This window comes from Delphinapterus leucas, chromosome 14 (genome assembly GCF_059928025.1).
Source record: "Delphinapterus leucas isolate spDelLeu-1000000601 "Yukka" chromosome 14, BTC_Dleu_Yukka2, whole genome shotgun sequence".
Classification (NCBI taxonomy): Eukaryota; Metazoa; Chordata; class Mammalia; order Artiodactyla; family Monodontidae; genus Delphinapterus; species Delphinapterus leucas.
Genome location: NC_143142.1, coordinates 9,384,963 through 9,403,283, shown reverse-complemented (window position 1 = coordinate 9,403,283; position 18,321 = coordinate 9,384,963). Strand labels below are relative to the sequence as shown.

General features: G+C 55.5%; 1 protein-coding gene across 6 annotated transcripts in view; it reads right to left on the bottom strand.

Annotated features, from left to right (window-relative positions):
* Positions 1–17,798, bottom strand: part of SH2B3 (SH2B adaptor protein 3) — a 40,376-nt gene extending 22,578 nt beyond the window's left edge. For all 6 annotated transcript variants that reach the window (XM_022597881.3, XM_022597876.2, XM_022597878.2 and 3 more), the window contains exons 1-2: positions 17,462–17,798; positions 6,818–7,594 (exon numbers count right to left, since the gene is read on the bottom strand). In XM_022597881.3, the coding sequence (XP_022453589.1) occupies positions 6,818–7,567 (750 nt within the window). In that variant the 5' untranslated portion in view covers positions 7,568–7,594; positions 17,462–17,798. The remainder of the gene's footprint in view (positions 1–6,817; positions 7,595–17,461) is intronic.
* Between the last annotated feature and the right edge of the window lie 523 nt (positions 17,799–18,321).

Below are 18,321 nucleotides of genomic sequence, written 5' to 3'. Positions count from 1 at the left end.
GATCCTGGCCCAGCACTGCCAAGTCCACCAATTTATAAGAGAAACCAGAAACTGGGTTCTTATATGAAATCTTTCCATTTTATGGTTTTTAACTATTGGCAACCAATCCAACTTTCTTGCTTTTCTGGGGTTTTTTTGTTTTTTTTGCGGCATGTGGGCCTCTCACTGTTGTGCCCTCTCCCGTTGCGGAGCACAGGCTCCGGACGCGCAGGCTCCGGACGCGCAGCCTCAGCGGCCATGGCTCACGGGCCCAGCCGCTCTGCGGCATGTGGGATCTTCCCGGACCGGGGCACGAACCCGTGTCCCCTGCATCGGCAGGCGGACTCTCAACCACTGCACCACCAGGGAAGCCCCAACTTTCTTGTTTTTAACTGCTGAGTGGGATGGTATGTCTCAGGCCTGGCCGGCTGGAAGCTACTACTCTGCACCCCGTGGCTGGAGGGAGGTCGTTCACAGTGTGGCTGGGGGCTCGGGAGCAGGGACCTGTTGGATCAGGGGCTCCGATCTCCTTAGCAGCATGATGCTGAGCGAGTTTCTTTGCCTCTCCCAGCCTTGGTTTTCTCATCTGTCAAATGGGCCAACAAGCTTGACCTCATGGGAAGGACTTGAAGTCAAGTGTTTAGGGCAATGCCTGGCGCACAGCAGGTGCCTACTTAAGGTAGTAAACGTACTGTTCCCCCGTCCCAGCCTGGGCTCAGAGATGCCCAAGGAGAGGGAGGTGCCACAGGACAAGCGGACATGGGGACCAGAGGGTCTTCTAGGAGAAGACTCAAGCCACACTCTCCCAAAAGCCAGAAGACCAGAGCAGCCCCAGAGGGCTCCTCTAGCCCATTCCTGCTGCTGGATAGGTGTCCCAGCCCCTCTGGCCCTAAATCCTCCAAGTGCTCCCACTGCTCTTCGTGTAAAACCTAAAATCCTCACCATGCTCCATAAGGCCCCAAATAATCCAGCCCCATCACCTTTCCAACCTCATCCCTCCTTCCTCCTTCTACTCCGGCCCCTGGCCACCCGGTTGTTCCTCAAAGTCTCCCGGTTCGTGTTCACTCCAGGGCCTTTGCACTTGCCATTTCCTCAGCCTGGGACTCCTTCACCCAGATCTTCCAGGATCGGCACCTGTGCTCATCCCAGATGTCACCTCTTGCCAAGGGGCCTTTGATGACCACCCCCCAGCCGAGGCAATCCCTAGCTTCCCCCGAGGGCCAGCGCGTAGTACAAGGAAGGGTTGCCCCACCTCCCGTCCATCTGCAGTGATGCCACTGAAACCAGACTTCAGACTTTGGGAACTAGTCACACAGGTCTCCTCCAACCGCCCTCCAGCCACCCACTGCAGCAGCCTGTGGCCTCCGCTTACACTCCACCTGTCGTGGCAAGCTCCCTCCCACCACAGCCCTCACGGTGACCCTTGACCCTTGGCTGCTGCTATCACCCCTACTTTACAGATGACTAGACTGAGGCTCCAAGTGGGGAAGTGACCGGCCCAAGGTTAGAGGTTCTGGTCAGAGGCGGAGCTGTGACCCAAGTCCAGGTGAGGCTGACCCATGAGCAGCTGGCCACCTGGCCTCAGACTTCTGGGTGGCGTTAGCTTGGCTGAGGCCCGAGTGATATCCCTGGGCAGCTGCCCACTCTCAGTTCTCGTCCTCCAAGCCTCTCCCCACTCTGGGCAGCAAGGGCTTCTCCAAACAGGTGCTGAGTACCCTTTCAAGTGACAGAGCTCGGGTATGAACCCAGAGCTCAAGCCCTGGCTGTCAAACCTTCCTTTGCCTATGTTTAAAGCTGCTCCCATAGACAACTCCAGGGTCAGAGGTTGGAGGTCAAGGCTACCCTCCAGGCAGGCACACTCAGGACTTCTAGTCTAGGTATCCTTGGCCCAGAGACTGGAGGCTCCAAGTCACTCCAGGAAACATTCAGGAAGAGCCCCAGACTGTTCCAAGCACAAAGGGAAGCTGTCAGAAGCTGACGGAGCTGGGGCCTGCTCTGTCAGGCCAGGCACTCTGTGGAGGGGACAGGAGAGGCCCCACCAGGGCTGCTCACTTGGTGGGGGACACCCCAGGTCACACAGCGACCACCAAGCCTATGGCAGAGGCCCAGGCGGCCTGGAGGGAGGGGCGAGCCTCAGGGACCCAGCTACCACTCCGGGTCCCGTTTCTCCAAGGCCAGACACCACTTCTGAGCCCTGAGGACTCTGACCAGGGCCCCACCCTCAGGGTTCCCAAAGAACAGGAGCCTTGATCATGCATCCCAGCTGGGCAATGAGGGCCCAAACCAGCACTAGAAGTAAATCTGCATCCTTAGCCCCCAAATCATTTCACTACCATGGCAACCAAAATAACAAGGCGGGCCAGTAACAGTGAGCCTCCCCTGCGCCAGGCGCTCAGCAGATGTGCCCTCCCAGTTATCACAACAGCCACACAAGGTGCGAACTCTGAGTAGCTCCACTGTACAGAGGAGGAAACTGAGGCCCAGAGAGGTGATGTCACTTGCCTAAGGCCCCAGAGCTGAGAAAGAAGCTAATTCATTGTTTGAACCTGGGTCCATCTGACTCCTGACACTAGGTTTTCCAAGATGGTTTATTTTAAGCAGCAGCAGTTGTTTTTAAAGTTTTATAGGGAACCCCACCTTATCATGCAGATAAGATCATGTGTCTGGGACGATATTTGCCTTTCATGGTGTCGGAGCCTTGAGACGTTTTAAAAATGAGTAAAGTTTTTATCTGCACTTGCGTTTTTCCAAAGGCTTCGTGTTACACTTGGAATAAAATACTGACTCCTCACGGGACCCTCTACCCGCACATCCTCCCGCACGCCCCATCTTCCCCATCTGTGCTCCCAACACACTTCTGTTTTTCTTTCTTAAAAATATGCAAAATGCTGGGGACCTCCCTGGTGGTGCAGTGGTTAAAACTCCATGCTCCCAATGCAGGGGGCCCAAGTTCAATCCCTGGTCAGGGAACTAAATCCCACATGCATGCTGCAACTAAGAGTTCACGTGCCACAACTAAGGAACCAGTGAGCTGCAACTAAGGAGGCTGCCTGCCACAACTAAGACCCGGCGCAAACAAATAAATACATAAATAAATAAAAATAAATACATTTTTTAAAAAAACATACAAAATGCCTTCCCATCTCAGCACCTTTCCCTATGCTGTTCCTGCTGCCCGGAGGTTCTTATCTCAGTATTAAGATCTCAGTTCAGAAGTCACCACCTCAGTGGGAATTCCCTGGTGGTCCAGTGGTTAGGACTCTGTGCTTTCACTGCTGAGGGCACAGGTTCAATCCCTGGTTGGGGAACTAAGATCGCATAAGTTGTGTGGTGCAGCCAAAAAAAAAAAGTCACCTCCGCAAGACTCACTGTTAAACTTTAGTGATTAAGAGAGTGTGGTGTTAACATAAGAATAGACACATAGGCCAGTGGAACAGAAGGAGGGTCCAGAAGCACACAGACAGACACTAGATTTAGGATGAAAGTAGCATTGCATGCAATCCAATAGGAAAAAGAGAGTCACATCAGCATGTAGTGCCAGAAGTGGAAGAAGTGTGACCCCTACCTCACGCCATACACAAAAACTAATTCAGGATGGATCTTGTGAAGGCCCATCAATATGACTCAGCCCAAACAATAAAGCTTCTAGAAGAAAAGACAAGGGACGTGTCTGGTGGTGCAGTGGTTAAGAATCTGCCTGCCGGGACTTCCCTGGTGGTCCAGTGGTGAAGAATCTGCCTTCCAATGCAGGGGATGCGGGTTCAATCCCTGGCTGGGGAACTAAGATCCCACATGCCACGGGGCAACTAACTAAGCCCAAGTGCCACAACTACTGAGCCCACGTGCCCTGGAGCCCTCAGGCCACAACTAGAGAGAAGCCCGTGCGCCATAACAAAAGATCCCACACGCCTCAACGAAGATCCCGCATGCTGCTACTAAGACCCAATGCAGCCAAAAATAGAAAAGAAGAAAAGAATCTGCCTGCTGATGTAGGGGACATGGGTTCAAGCCGTGGTCTGGGAAGATCCCACACGCCACGGAGCAACTAAGCCCGTGCACCACAACTACTGAGCCCACGTGCCACAACTAATGAAGCCCGCACACCTAGAGCCCGTGCTCCACAACAAGAGAAGCCACCACAATGAGAAGCCCGCGCCCCGCAACAAAAAGTAGCCCCCACTTGCTGCAACTAGAGAAAGCCTGCGTGCAGCAACAAAGACCCAACGCAGGCAACAAAAAAAAAAAGACAAGAAAGATCTTCATGACCCTGGGTAGGCAAAGATTCTTTAAATGGGACACAAAAAGCACTAACCATACAGGAAAGCAACCGATAAACTGGACTTCATTAAAGTTAAGAACTTAGGTTAATGGGACTTCCCTGGTGGCGCAGTGGTTAAGACTCTGCGCTCCCAATGCAGGGGGCCCGGGTTCGATCCCTGGTCAGGGAACTAGATCCCGCATGCATGCCACAACTGAGAGTTCGCATGCCGCAACTAAGGAGCCCACGAGCCGCAACTAAGGAGCCCATGAGCCACAACTAAGACCGGGTGCAACCAAATAAATAAATAAACTAGTAAATAAAATAAATATTTTTAAAAAAGAACTTAGGGGGCTTCCCTGGTGGCGCAGTGGTTGAAAGTCCGCCTGCGGATGCAGGGGACACGGGTTCGTGCCCCTGTCCGGGAGGATCCCACATGCCACGGAGCATCTGGGCCCGTGAGCCATGGCCGCTGAGCCTGCGTGTCCGGAGCCTCTGCTCCGCAACGGGAGAGGCCACAACAGTGAGAGGCCCGCGTACCACAAAAAAAAAAAAAAAAAAAAAAAGAACTTAGGTTCATGAAAAGATTCCATTAAAGGAGTAAAAAAGACAACCACAGAGCAGGAGGTCATATGTATGATACAAAGAAAGTGCATTCAAGTGTGCTGAAGTACATTCAGGTATAAAAACTTTTATAAATCAATAAGGAACGGACAGACAACTCAATAAAAATGGCAAACACTTGAAAAAAGAGTCAATCCCAATGGCCAATAAACACATGAAAAGGTACTTAACCTCATGAGTCATAAGGGAAATGCAAATTAAAGCCAAGATTTGAGATACCAGTATACATCCACCAGAAGGGCTGGAAAGAAAAAAGACTCATTCACTGCTGATGGGGATGCAAAATTGTGCTGCCACTTTGGAAAATGTTTAGAAGTTTCATATAAAATTAAACTTGCACTTCCCATATGACCTAGCACTTCTAGGAATCTACCGGAGGGAAATGGAAGCGTATGTCAATACAAAGACCTAAGAGCAAATTTCATTACAGCATGATCTGCAAAAGTACCAAAGTGGAAACAACCCAAATATCCATCAACCGGTGAATGGATAAATAAACTGTGGTACATTCACACAACAGGCTGGATTTACTCAGCGATAAAAGGAAACAAACTCTGATGCTCCCAAGAGCATGGACAAATCTCTAGAACATGCTGGGTGAAAGGAGCCAGACACAAAAACCAATATACTATACGATTCCATTTATATGAAGTTTGAAACAGAGAAATGCAATCCGTGGGGGTGGGAGTCGATGTGTGGGAGGGGGGGAGTGTTGACGTGGAAGAGGCATGAGGGAGCCCCTGGGGCACTGGGCCACCGCGTGTACTAACACAGGGACACTCGTGGAGCTTCAGACACACTTCACACGCCTCAGCATGTGCATGGGACCCCACAATGAAGTCTAAAAGGAAAGGTACTTCACATAAGGGGGTTCCTTGACAACACCCCATCCCAACCCCCAAATTAGGGCCCCTCAGTTATCCTCCCAGAGGCCTCATTGCTTTCCTTCAGAGCACAAAATACACTTGATTCCATGTTCATCTGTAGGTTTAGTCCTTCAATAGCCCCACCAAGACGCCAGCTCCCCCAGCAGCTAGTGTGTGCCTGGTACAGTGTAGGTGCTCAACAAGTATGTTTTGAATGAATGAATAATCATTTGGTCTTCTCCACCCAGACCGTGACCCCTCAGGGCTGGGATCTGCTTTGCTCACTCTCTAGACCAAGGCCCTAGGACATAACAGAACCACAAAGAGAAGAGAAAGGAAGACCACATGGTCCCATCAACTTGACACATCTGGTCAAAGATGGAGTCCGGCAGGTGTGTAGACCACAGTGACATTCAGCCTCAACTGCACGGCCGGAATTAAGTGGGTCGCAAAGGAAAAAGACAAAAAGATTTAAACTTGAAAGAAAATAAGACATCCACAAAGCATGGGAGGCTCCAAGGAATTCCACGACGTTTTGAAATCCCTAGGAGAAATCTTCCTGTTTTTCAGGGTCAATCTGGGTCAGGGGTTTCAAGGACCTTGGACCAGGCTGCCACTAGCCCACATGATGCCCATGTACGGTGTCCCTGGACATTCTACAAAATCCCTGACCAGCGCTCCTCAAAACTGTCAAAGCCATCAGAAACAAGAAAAGCCTGAGAAACTGTCACAGCCAAGAGGTGCCTAGGGAAACATGACAGCTAAATCTAACACGGTGTCCTGAAGCAGAAGAGGGACATTAGGGGAAAACTAGTGGAATCCAAAGGAACCTCGGAGTTCAGTTAACAGTAATGTACCAATGTTTGTCCCTTAATTATAAGATGGATGTACATGGTACTGTAGCATGTTAACATGAGGCAAAGCTGGGTGCAGTGTATAAGGGAACTCTGTACTATCTGTAAACGGAAAATGATTCTCAGAGGAAAAAGTTCACTTTTAAGAAGGCGCGCTTTCCGCTGGGCACTTTGTGGCCGCCTGCTGGAAAAGTGTCACCACCCGTACCCCCGTAACCACGTGCGCGGGGTCTTACCTTGGGCGGGTCGAAGAGCTCCAGCAGGCGGTCCGCGCCGTCGGGGCCCGCGCGCCGCAGCGCCAGCCGCCCCCTTTGCCAGCGCGCCCCGCTGTCCATGGAGGCCTCGTCGGCCAGGCTGTACCGCAGCGTCGCCTCCTTGAGGGCCTCAGGTGGCGGCTCCCGGGCCAGGTTCCAGGGCAGGAGCTTCCTGGCCAGGCCGGGCCTGGCCGGGGCCTCGCCTGCCTCCCCCGCTGCCGCGCTGGGGGCCGCGGGCAGCTCCCCGGCCGAGCGGTGGCGGAAGATGTGGCGGAGACTGTGGCGCAGGTGCTGGAGGGAGCAGGCCGGCCGCGGTGGGGCCAGCTCCTCCGAGCTGCGGGCCTTGGGAAGGCCGGGGGCGGGGGCGGGGGCGGCGGGGCCCGGCTCGGCTGGGGACGCCTCGGCCTTGGCCGGGGGCCCGCGGCCAGTCTCACGGTAGTCGCGCGCGGGGGCGGCAGCCCGGGTGCCCGACAGCCCGGGCGCCCGGCCCTCGCGCACCTCGCGGCAGAAGTAGAGCTGGAAGAGGTCGGTGAACTGCAGCGACACGAGCTCGGCGCGCAGCGGCGCGTGGTGCGGGTGCTCGCGGGCGAAAAGCCAGTACTGCCGGGCCAGCTCCCGGGCTGCGGACACCGCGTGCAGCTCGCAGAACTCGCTCCAGCCTCGCGGGGATGGGGCCGTCGCCGCCGAGGATGCGGAGGAGGCCGAGGAGGACTGCAAAGTGGGCCCGTTCATGGTGGAGACCAAGGTAGAGCTGCCGGGCTGAAAGACACAGTGGGGAGTGAGTGAGAGAGGAGGGAGCGGATGGGTGAGCGACACCCACTTAAAGCCACCGCCAGACACCCTAGTCACCAGGCACAACGTCAAAAAGCGAAAATTACTGTTAATACCCAGTGCTGGTGAAGATGCAGCAAAACAGGCACTCCCTTCAGTGTTGCCAGTACTGTTAGGGGTACAGTCTTTTTGGAGGGCAATTTGGCAGGATCATTTTCAGACCTAGTAATTCCACTTCTAAGTATTCAAGAGAAATAGTTGCCCCCATGCGCAGAGAGGCATGTACAAGACAATCCCCTGCTAGGCGTTTCCTGCCCCCACATTTATAACAGGAAAAAATAAATACAACCTAAAGCCCTATCAGTCAGAGACTGGTGAAATAAACTGTGGTACATCTGCAGGCAGGAATATGCTTCAGCAGTGGAGAAGGAGGACGAAGATCTATGCTACCTTGGGGAATCACCAGGGCACAGCATTAAGGGAAAAAAGCAAACCACAGAGCAATACAACCGTGCGATCCCATTTACGTGAACACACAAAGCAAAACTACCAATTCTTATGCGTACATAAATGTATTTAAGTGGTGGGCAGGAAACATGTGGCTGGAGCAACGCCATCCAGAAACAGTGGTGACCTGTGGGGAGGAGCCAGAATCTGGGGTGCAAGGGGGGAAGTAACCAAGGAAAACTGTTACTACTTGTCTCTAGAAAATATGGCTAAGAACATGGCGCCTGGAGCCTGGACTCAAATCGCAGCATGAACCGCTTACTAGTTGTGTCACCTTGGGTGTGTGATTTCTTTCTGCCTTGCTTTCCCCATCTGTAAAATGCGGACCATGATTGCACCTACCTCATAGAAGTGTTATGAGGATTCATTGAGTTAATAAATGTAAAGGCCTTAGAACCTAGGAAAAGCCTAATAAGGCTTATGATGAATGTTACAATAAGAGTGCATTATTAGTGTCAATAAAAAGAAATATAGGGGCTTTCCTGCTGGTGCAGTGGTTAAGAATCTGCCTGCCAATGCAGGGGACACGGGTTCGAGCCCTGGTTCGGGAAGATCCCACATGCCTTGGAGCAACTAAGCCCCTGCGCCACAACTACTGAGCCTGCGCTCTAGAGCCCGCGAGCCACAACTACTGAGCCCGTGTGCCGCAACTACCAAAGCCCACATGCCTACAGCCTGTGCTCTACAACAAGAGAAGCCACCACAATGAGAAGCCTGCGCATCACAACGAAGAGCAGCCCCCGCTCACCGCAACTAGAGAAAGCCCACACGCAGCAACAAAACCCAACGCAGCCAAAAATAAATAAGCTTTATTTTTTAAATAAATAAATATAAAACAACAAATAAAAAGGGATAAATTAACAAGACTCACAAGGAGTGCAAAGGTACTTCCTATTCTGATGGGGGAACGTCAGGACAGGCAGACCCTTGCCTGCTCATCACAACTGGGGCTCCCACACAATCAAAACGCAGAAGCCCCCTACCCTCTGCTGTCCACGGTGCTGAACCCTGGACCTCTCTAGTTACCATCAGTACTGTCTGTCCTTCCAGCTAAGCCTGGCTGGGCCCAGGCCCCTGCTGGGGACCACACAGTCATGGCTGCTCATTCACACACAGACACCTCCACCTAAATATTACTGAGGGCCTACTGTGTGTCAGCCACTGTGCTAGGCCCTGGAGATAACAGCAGTGAACCAGAAAGAAATTCCTGCTCTCCTGCTGCTACATTATACACACACCCACACACCCAAGTGTTGGCTGTGTGCCTCTGACTGGACCTCTCTGAACCCCTGTTTCTTCATCTGTCAAATTGGGAGCAACACAGTATCTACCTCCTAAGATGGCTGCAAGGAGTCCTTGAAAGGGGACTCAAGGTGAAGATCTGAACCTAGAAACTGGGGTTCTTTCTGCCACACCCCACTCCACATCTCCAGGCCGTGGTGGTGACCCTGCAGCCGATCACAGCAAGACAGCCCAGACGGCACAGAGTGGGTGCCACTGCACCGGCCGGGAGGGTGCTGTGCACACATTTGACTTTTTGCGTATCACAGGGTCCTTGGCACCTATACACCGTAGGCACTTTGTACACAGTGGGCAGAAGGGAAGGGAGAGGGGCCACGTGTGCCCTTGGCCACCACGCTCTGCCAAGAAATCCACACCTGTTGGTGAAGAGGAGGGTTTTACCTGCATGTGTGGGCGACCTGTCCTCGGTTAAGCCCTCGGCCACCCCACGCCTTGACACAGGTGAGGCCAGCACTGTCCTCACAGGTTGGGGAAACCAGATGCCAGACCCAAGCTCCTGTCCCATCCACGAGACCCCGTGTGACGTGCCCTCGCACCAGCTGCCTCTGGACAACTGCCTCAGGTGTCCCTTTGCCCTGCCTGCTCCCAGTCTGCTTCCAATCTCACTCAAGAGAAGCCTCCCCTGAGCTCACTGGCGACTGAGTCCTGAACTTGTCTTTCAGCACACTGGTCACGTGCTCTCATTCAATAGCAATGATTGTTTAATTAGTGAGTATCTCCCCACCAGACACTGAGCTCCACGTGCCAGGAGCCACTCCCAGCTCCATCCCCAGTTCCTAGCATGCAGCAGGAGCCCCATAAATGCCTGCTGAATGAATGAATGTAGGAATGCAAGAGGTCGGCTAGATTTGCAACCTCTGGCTCCTCTGGCAGATGTGTGGTGGCCAGCACCCACCAGTGACCACCTCTCGCTGGGCCAACCCACCTCCTGGGCACCCAGGCCTATCCGTTTGCGTGGAACACCTGACCCTGTCCACCCATGTACATCAGAGTCCTGAAGCCCAGCTGCAGGACCAAACCCTGGTAAGAGCCTTCTCAGAACAGCTGTGCCTGCTCCAAGCTCCCTCACTGCCCAGGCAGTGGCTGGCAGCCCTCCTCACCAGGCCCCCTCTTCCAATTCTCCATAAGAAGAGTGGTGCGTACTCAGCACATGCTATACCTCAGGCGTTTTTCTAACTGCTTTTGCAAAACATCAACTCTCCCAAGCTTCACAACAGTACTAGGAGGTAGGGCCAATAATTGCTCCCATTTTACAGGTGGAGAAACTGAAGCACAGAGGTCCCACAGCTAGCGATTAATGGAAACCCCACACACAAGGCCCCCCAAAACACTTGATCAATGCCCAAATGCACACAAGGAAGACGCACTGCCCAGTGAATGTTTATCCAGAGGAGGGGATATAGAGGTCTCATTCAGCTCCTGCTGGAGTCAGGAGGCCTCAGCTCCTCCGTCCAGGTCATAAACCCACCAGGTGGTTGGAAAATAGCCACAGGGTGAAAATTTTAAAACATCAATAAATGACACTATTTCACGCTTTCTACGTGCCCTGCTCTGTGCTAAACACTTTGCATTTATTCACTTATTTATTCCCCACCAGAGTGGGCAATCCTAGCATTATGCCCATTCTATGGATGAGAAAGCCACGGTGCGGGAGGAATGGCTTGCCCAGGGTCACGGGGCCCTCGAGGGGCAGAGCTGCAATTAGAACCCGCTTGCTCTGCTGGAAGCGCCAGCTATACATGAGCAATACTGCCTACTGTCCATCTCCCTCAGCCCGGGGGTCTGCCCCCAGCAGGCCGAGGGCCATCACACTCCTGCACACTCCACAGGGCCTGGTCAGAGCTGGTGCTCCAGAAATATTAGTTGCATGAATTAATGAACTCCTAGGGTTGAGGCAGGCTGCTATTTGACAGTCGTACTCTTGGAATCACGCTCCTGACCTTTGTGGACTGACAGAAAAGGCTGAGGGGCTCCGGGAAACCCACCACAACAGATGACCTCTCTACGGTGGAGCTACCAACCAAATCTGGGTTCACATCCTAATTCTGCCACTTCCTCGCTGTGTGATGCAGAAGAGAGGGCTTCCCTCTCTGAGCCTCAGTGTCCCCATCTGTAAAGTGGGCTAATGTACTTGGCATTCACTGGGAGCATTCTAAGAACTGATGTCTGAGGGGTGCTTGGCACAGGGCTCAAGAAACAGGTGGCTGTTGCTATTTCATTACTATTATTGTTAGAAGAGAGGAGCGCCTGCTACAGAGAATGTCAGACCTGCCTGCTGCAAGAAGCCACAGGCAGAGCCTGACTTCATGGGCTGGGCCAGGCAGGGAGGGTCATGGGAGCCCGAGCACAAGGCCTTCTCAGGGGTGAAGCACTGCTCAGGCAGCTCCGGGCAGGAGCTCCAGGCAGGAAGTCACCAGCCAGAGCACTCAGCTGTGGCCTGTGCCGGGGAGGGGGCCATGCCTGGGAGGTTTCCTGGCTGGGGCAGGCAGCCAGGCCACAGGAAGGTGGTCCCCTCCTTGGGCCTTGGCCCAGGTGGAAGCATTTATTGAGTGTTTACTATGCGCCAAACACAGAGGAAGAGCAATTGATCAGATCACGCCAACCCTGGGAACAGGGCCTAAAAGCTCTTGGTAGGAAGCAACTACTAATCACCTGGGGGTTCCCAGGAGCCCCCAGGCTTCAGCTAGAGGGTATAGGGAGTAGAGGGATCTTTGGGGCATTTCTATCCCCTCCAACCCCCCACAGGAGCATCTGGGAGCCTGGGCGGCCACAGGGATGAACAGCCTTCCACAGAGAGGGGCCTGCAAATCCAGGGGGTCCCTCCCACCTTCTCATCCTGGGCTTTTGGGGCAGGGAGATCTGCTGGGTAAGGGAGTCGGAGTCCAGGATTTCCCAAAATCCCACATCAGGGCGAGGGATGAGGATGATGTGACGTGGAGCAGGAAAATCAGACCGCATCCCAGCAACCCCCCGCCAAGTCCCCATGGCAAACACGTGGAGACGGAGGTGGCGACCTCTGTGCCCATCCTGGGGGCTCATGTCAGGGCGGGGGTGGGTCTGCCTTTCAGGACCCCAAGTTTAGAACAACTGTGTCCACAGAGTCCCTGCTCAGGGCAACCTGGTGAGGGCTTTGAAGCCTTAGCCAGTACCTGGTGTCCCCTGTTCAAGCATATACATCCTACACCAAGCCGGGGAGAGTTCAGGCTCTGAAGAGCTGGGAATCCTGGCTCTGGGTTGTGGGGCTCACTCTAACCCAGGACCCCAGAGATCGAGGCTCATCAGCCTCTCCTCTATCCAATCACCCTGGGTAATAATGTAATCTTGGGAAGCTAATATTTCCTGTTTAATTATCAGGCCCAGGTGCAGAGAAGGCCTTTACCCACCTGTGGGAATTTCACCTGCCAAGGCTTGGGGAGAATATTTTAAATTGTGATAAATGAAGTTAAAATGAGCCAGTCCAGAGCCTCCATTCTCCCCCAGGTCCACAGCTCACAGATGTTTGGGCAGAAAGTCTTATACCTTCGAGGGAGACACCTCCTCCAGGGAGGCCTCCAAGTTCACTCCAGGCTGCTGTAAGCATTTCTGCCTTTCCTACCCACAGCACCAACTTCTCCAGGAGCCCAGACCCGCCCCCCCACCCCATCCAAGGAGGCCCAGAGAGTTGAGGGGATTCCAACACACACTGCCTGGCAGGAGGCCCACTGCCCTTTCACACCACTCGAGCTGGCCAGACTGTGTAGAAGCCTACAGGCAGTACAGAGCAAAGGTTCTGGGGCCCTGGGGAAGCTGAGAAGTGGGTTCTGCTCTAGCCCATCAGGCAGCCAGGGGGCCGTGATGCACTCTCGCCGGGGTCACCTAGTGCCTGGGGACATTTATCACACCAGCACAGTCTGCCAGAACAGGAAATATCCTCTGGCTTCCTCTGCCCCCACCCTCAGCCTGACACCCTGGCCAACAGCCTTTGGGAGGTGGGGAAAGCCAGGGCCACCGAAGAACAGGCAGAACTCTCTAAGCCACCCCCATCCCAGCATGTGACTTCTTCCTTTAACTGCCCCTGGGTTGAGGGGAGAGAGGGGAAGCCTCTCCGTCAGCTCTGCACACCCCATGCCCCCAGACGGTGTTGCTTCCTCAGGATATCAGGACGGGTGCCCTCAAGCCCTCCTGCAATCCTCTCTCCACACTCATCACCCTCTTGGGGCCTCTCCTCCTGCGAGATGACACCAGAGTGCCAGCTCTCAAAGGACAGATCCCATGCCGAAGGCCCTCCTTTGTGTCCACTCCCCTAATTGCATTTCCAGTTCCCCGGCCCCTCAAGGCCAAGGCCTCCCCCTCAGGCACCCTTGTGAGTCAGCTCCCGGGTGAGCAGGGCACAGACTTCCTCCCTCCCAGGCCTCCCTGGGGACCCATGGGGCAGTGGCAGGCTGCCCTTGGCCAGCCAGGATGGGGGCCCACATCCGGGCAGGCCCCCAGGGGCTCCAGGCCTGGTTCATGAGGAAGCCTGCAGCCCGGCCCCCCTAGCCGACCCCTGACAGGGTGGCGTGGGAGGAAAAACCTTCCAGCCATCTGCGCAGCTGCCGGGTTTCCGGGCGGGGCGGGGCCGGGGGACGCCAGGAGGACTTGCTCTCCTGGGGAAGTGCCCCTTGCCCCTGCTGGGAGGAAGGATGCTGGGCTGAGCAGCCCAGTGGTGGCCAATGGGACCCCGAAGCCCCAACTGAAGAATGCTGGTCGTCCAGGCTTTGGGGCCCAAGTAAGTGGGTGTCCAACTGTGGTTTGGACCTGCCCAGTCCCCGAGGGACCTCAGGCCCCGGAAGCCAGGGAGCTGAGGCACAGGGCTCCTGGGTCCAATTAGGACTGACTCAGCGAGTGACCCCAGCTGAGTCACTTCCCCTGGGCAGCCTGCCCGCCTCAGTTTCCTCAGGGAGGGCGGGTAGCTGGGAACAGGGTCTGGCTGGGAACAAGTAACTTGTATTACACCTCTGGATTCTCCAGGGCAGGCTTCTCTGTCTGCCAGATGGAAGCAGCTTCCTGCTCCGCCCAAAGACGCTGAACACCCAGGAGCCCCTAGGGCCCATTTTCCCAGGAAACCTGGCAATTAAGTGGCAGCCCCCCTCTTGGGCATTAACAGCGTAGCTCTTATTGAGCACTGACTGCATGCCAGGCACTCTGCATGCCTCTTCTCAAAACCCTATTAGTACACTCATTCATAGATGAGGAGACCCATAGCTCAGAGAGGTTAAGGGACAAGCCCAAGGTCACACGGCCATAGCAATTATACCCAACATAGTTTGAGTCCCTACTCTGTGCCAGACTCATACACTTCACGTATGCACTCACATGCAGGCTCATATACCCAGGAGAAGCTGGGACTCTTGGCCCCCGCTGGGCAGGTGCGCCCCAGAGAGTTCAGGTAACTTGCCCAAGGCCTCACAGCTAGAAGCTGGCAAAGCTCAGATTTGGCTCCAAAACCCACGCTGCTACTGGGAGAAGTGAGAACTGAACAGAAGAGACCTCTCATTTTAATAATAATAACAACACTATCTATTAATTGAGTGCCAAGGCCAGCACTGAATGCTTTATGTGCCGTCTCCCCCACTCGGCGTGGGCAGCGCTGGGACTAGCAGCTGGGCGGTCCCTCCAAGTGTCTCCAGCCCTGCCCCCTCTGCCCTCGGGGAGACTCCATCCAGGAGGTGGCACCGCCGGACCCAGATATCCAAGGGTCCGCACAGGCTGAACTGCTGCAGGGCTACCCAGTACCTGCTTGCCCAGGCTACCGCCATATCTGGAGTGGCTCTACAGGATCTAATTTGTATTAGAAAGTTCTGTTTACTGGAGAAGGATCAAGTCCAGGGTTCAGAAGAATGGGGGGGTGGGGGGGTGGGGGCGGGTGGATCTGGAAGGAAAACGAGCAGAGCTAACATCCAAAACAAAAAAGATAATAACAATCTCATCCTTATTACTATTCCTCCTCCTGACCAAGCCACGCTAAACACTGTAAATTCACTCATTCGTGGTTCCAATGGCCCTAAAGAAGTAGGTACTATTATCAACCCCATTTGACAGATGAAGAAACTGAGGCTGGGGTGGTTAAGCACGGCCATATAGCCAGGAAGCACCATCACCTCATCCTGCCTGGGTCTCCAGAATTCTTCTCCCAAACACTCAGGAAACCCCAGAGCTGCACGTGCAGGGGGTGCTCAAGGGATGCTGATGAACAAACATTCCACAGCCAGTAACAATAACACTAATTGTGGTAATGATGAAAACCACCACCACCACCTGGAATTGAACCCTTTCAATGCCAGGCTTATTACATACCCTACCACAAACCTATTATTACCCCATTTCACATAGGGGAAACTGAGGTTCACAAGTATCACTGGCCCATGCCCTCAGCAGGAAAAAAGGCAGTGAGGGAATGGAACCTAAGCTTCCAGGACACTCCTCTGCCGCTGCTGAGCCCCTGAAGGTCCTCAGACGCCAGAAGCTGATACTTTAGTCCAGCCCCTTCCCAGCTGGCTGCCTCTGTGGCCCACGGGGACTCACACAAGTTCTAGGAATGTTCACCCTTTGGCTCGGAAGGATTTTTCCCTCCCAGAGGGGGGTTGTGGGAAAAGGCTCAGAAAACGTGTATTAAAAACCCTTCCAACTTCCCAAAACAGGCCCTGGCCTCTCATCTGCTGACCCCAGCCTGACAAGGCGGCCTCAGCCGGCTCTCCCCACTTTAGAGCTGTGTCTCTGGCCCCCGCAGGCCCCGGAGAGCCTCCAGGGCTGTTTCCGCTCTGGCAGCCAGGTCAGCGATGGGAAACCCAGGTACAACTCGCACCCACAACCCCGGAGATCCATACACCCACAGCCCTGACAGGGGCCTCAGGGTTGGACTGTAAATGGGGATGGGCCGGCTGCCCCAGCTGAGGCTGGCAGTTGGTGGGTGTCAGAGGAGGCTCATCTCCCAGGCCAGGGGGTGCGGGTCAGATCTCTGCCCCTCCTGCCCCCAAAGCTGGACCTTGGCCCTTCAGACTTGGCCTTGCCAGGCCCTCTGTTCCGAAGCCCCCCGCCTGTAGCCCAATTTCACTTCCTCCCACTCAGTCCAGCCTGGCCATTCCCCTCCCTGGAAGCCCCCAGCTGCAGGCAGTGACCTCCTCATCTACATCATTGTGGCCCGGGAATGGGGAAGAGAAACAGGAGAATGAGGAAACTCAGGAAAAAAAGTGGAATGGCAGGCAGCCCCCCCCCCCACCGCAGTTCCTCAAATGCAGTCCCCATTGCCCCAAAAGCCCCCAGGAACAGAATGAGGGAAGGGAGGGGATTTCTGCACCAGGCATTAAGGGCCTCTGAAATACCTTCCCAGCCCTGCTGACCTATTAAGCCAATGACCTGTGTCCCAATTTTTTTGGTGGGAGGATTCCCCTGGAGCCCCAGGTCCAGGGTGGGAGGGTACCAGCCCAAAGAGACCTGAGCTGTGAGAGCCCTAACCCTTTTGAATCCCCAGATTCTATAGCATGGGGGTGCCTGGGCCACCCCACCTCCCTGATGCAGGGAATGGGGAGAGGGGCTTCTGGAATGGGGGGAGGGCTCCCCTCTTAGCCACACGGCCTGGCCTGGGAGAGTGGGGAGGGGCCTGCGCCCCACTCCAAGAGGACTCTTCCATTATCATGGGCTCAGTTTCACTACTTTCACTTTCAAGGTACCAAGCCGGCCGCCCCCCCCCGCCCCCCTCCTCACCAGGCGCAAGTTGACTGGCTGGGCTACGTTAAGAGGCGGACTGGGAGTATTAGCCATACCCTCTCTCAGCGCCTCCCCCACTGCCTCAACTGCCCCATTACATCCCCAACACGTGTGTGGCTGGGAGTGTCGGCTGGCAGGGTGTCGCAGGAGCTGGGGAACGGTCACCCCTGAACACCTCCATCTGAGTTAGCTTCAGGACAATATTTTAGGCTGTTGTGGGAGTGACCAGACACTGGGCAGAACTGGACACGGGGCCTCCTCTTCCCCCATTAAAGCCCTCCCAGCCCCGGAGGAGGGGAGCGCTGGGAAAGGCGGGCTTACCTGAAAGAGAGGGAGTCCGGGCCCGGCCGGCCCATGGCGTCGCGCGCCCCCGGCCCCCCGAAATCCCTAGGGGGCGGGAGGGCCCCCGCCCCGGGCGCGTTCTCTCCCGCGCGCCGGCTCCTGGCTCGCGGCTCGCTCGAGCTGGGCTCAGGCAGGAAACCCGGGCTCGGAAAATGGCCAGCGCCTCATCATTTCCGCCGCCAGCGCTTGACAGTTGCGGGAGGATGCGCCTCCGGGCCGCCACCGGGGAAACTTTGCTGAGGCCGCCGTCTCCACCGCGGGCCGCGACAGTCCGGGCGGGCGGCCGGGCGGAGGCGGTGGCCCGAGCCCATGCCGCCCCGCGCCGTTATGTAAAGAGGAACCGGCTGTGCGAGCGGAGCCCGGCAGGGGGCGGGCCATGGGGTGGGCGGGGCCACACCAGGCCCCGCCCCAGTCCTCCCGTGAACCAGACTTGGCAGGGGGCGGGGAGAAAACAGGACCAGGGGCAGGGCCAGCCATCGCCCCGCCCATCAGCCCTGCTCCTCTGCGACTGACCAGGTCCTGGGGTCTCAAAAGCCAGCCCGGGGAGAGGCGGGGCCTTGTAAAGCCACGCCCACAGATCACCCTCCCGATTTCGTAGCGCTAAACCTAAAGAAGGGAATGAACGGCAGGAGGGGCGGGGCAACCTTGGCCCCACCCACCTAGCGCCAGGGGCCACCGGGTGCCTCCTCACTGCGGGGGCGGGGCCAGATGAAGGAAAGGCGGGGTCTGAGGGCGGGGCCGGGCCGAGGCGCCTGGCCTCGAGGGGGTGCGACCCTGCCGACTCCCTCCTGCAGGGCCTTATCTGCGCGCGCCGGGCCGGTCAGTGCAATAGCGACCGC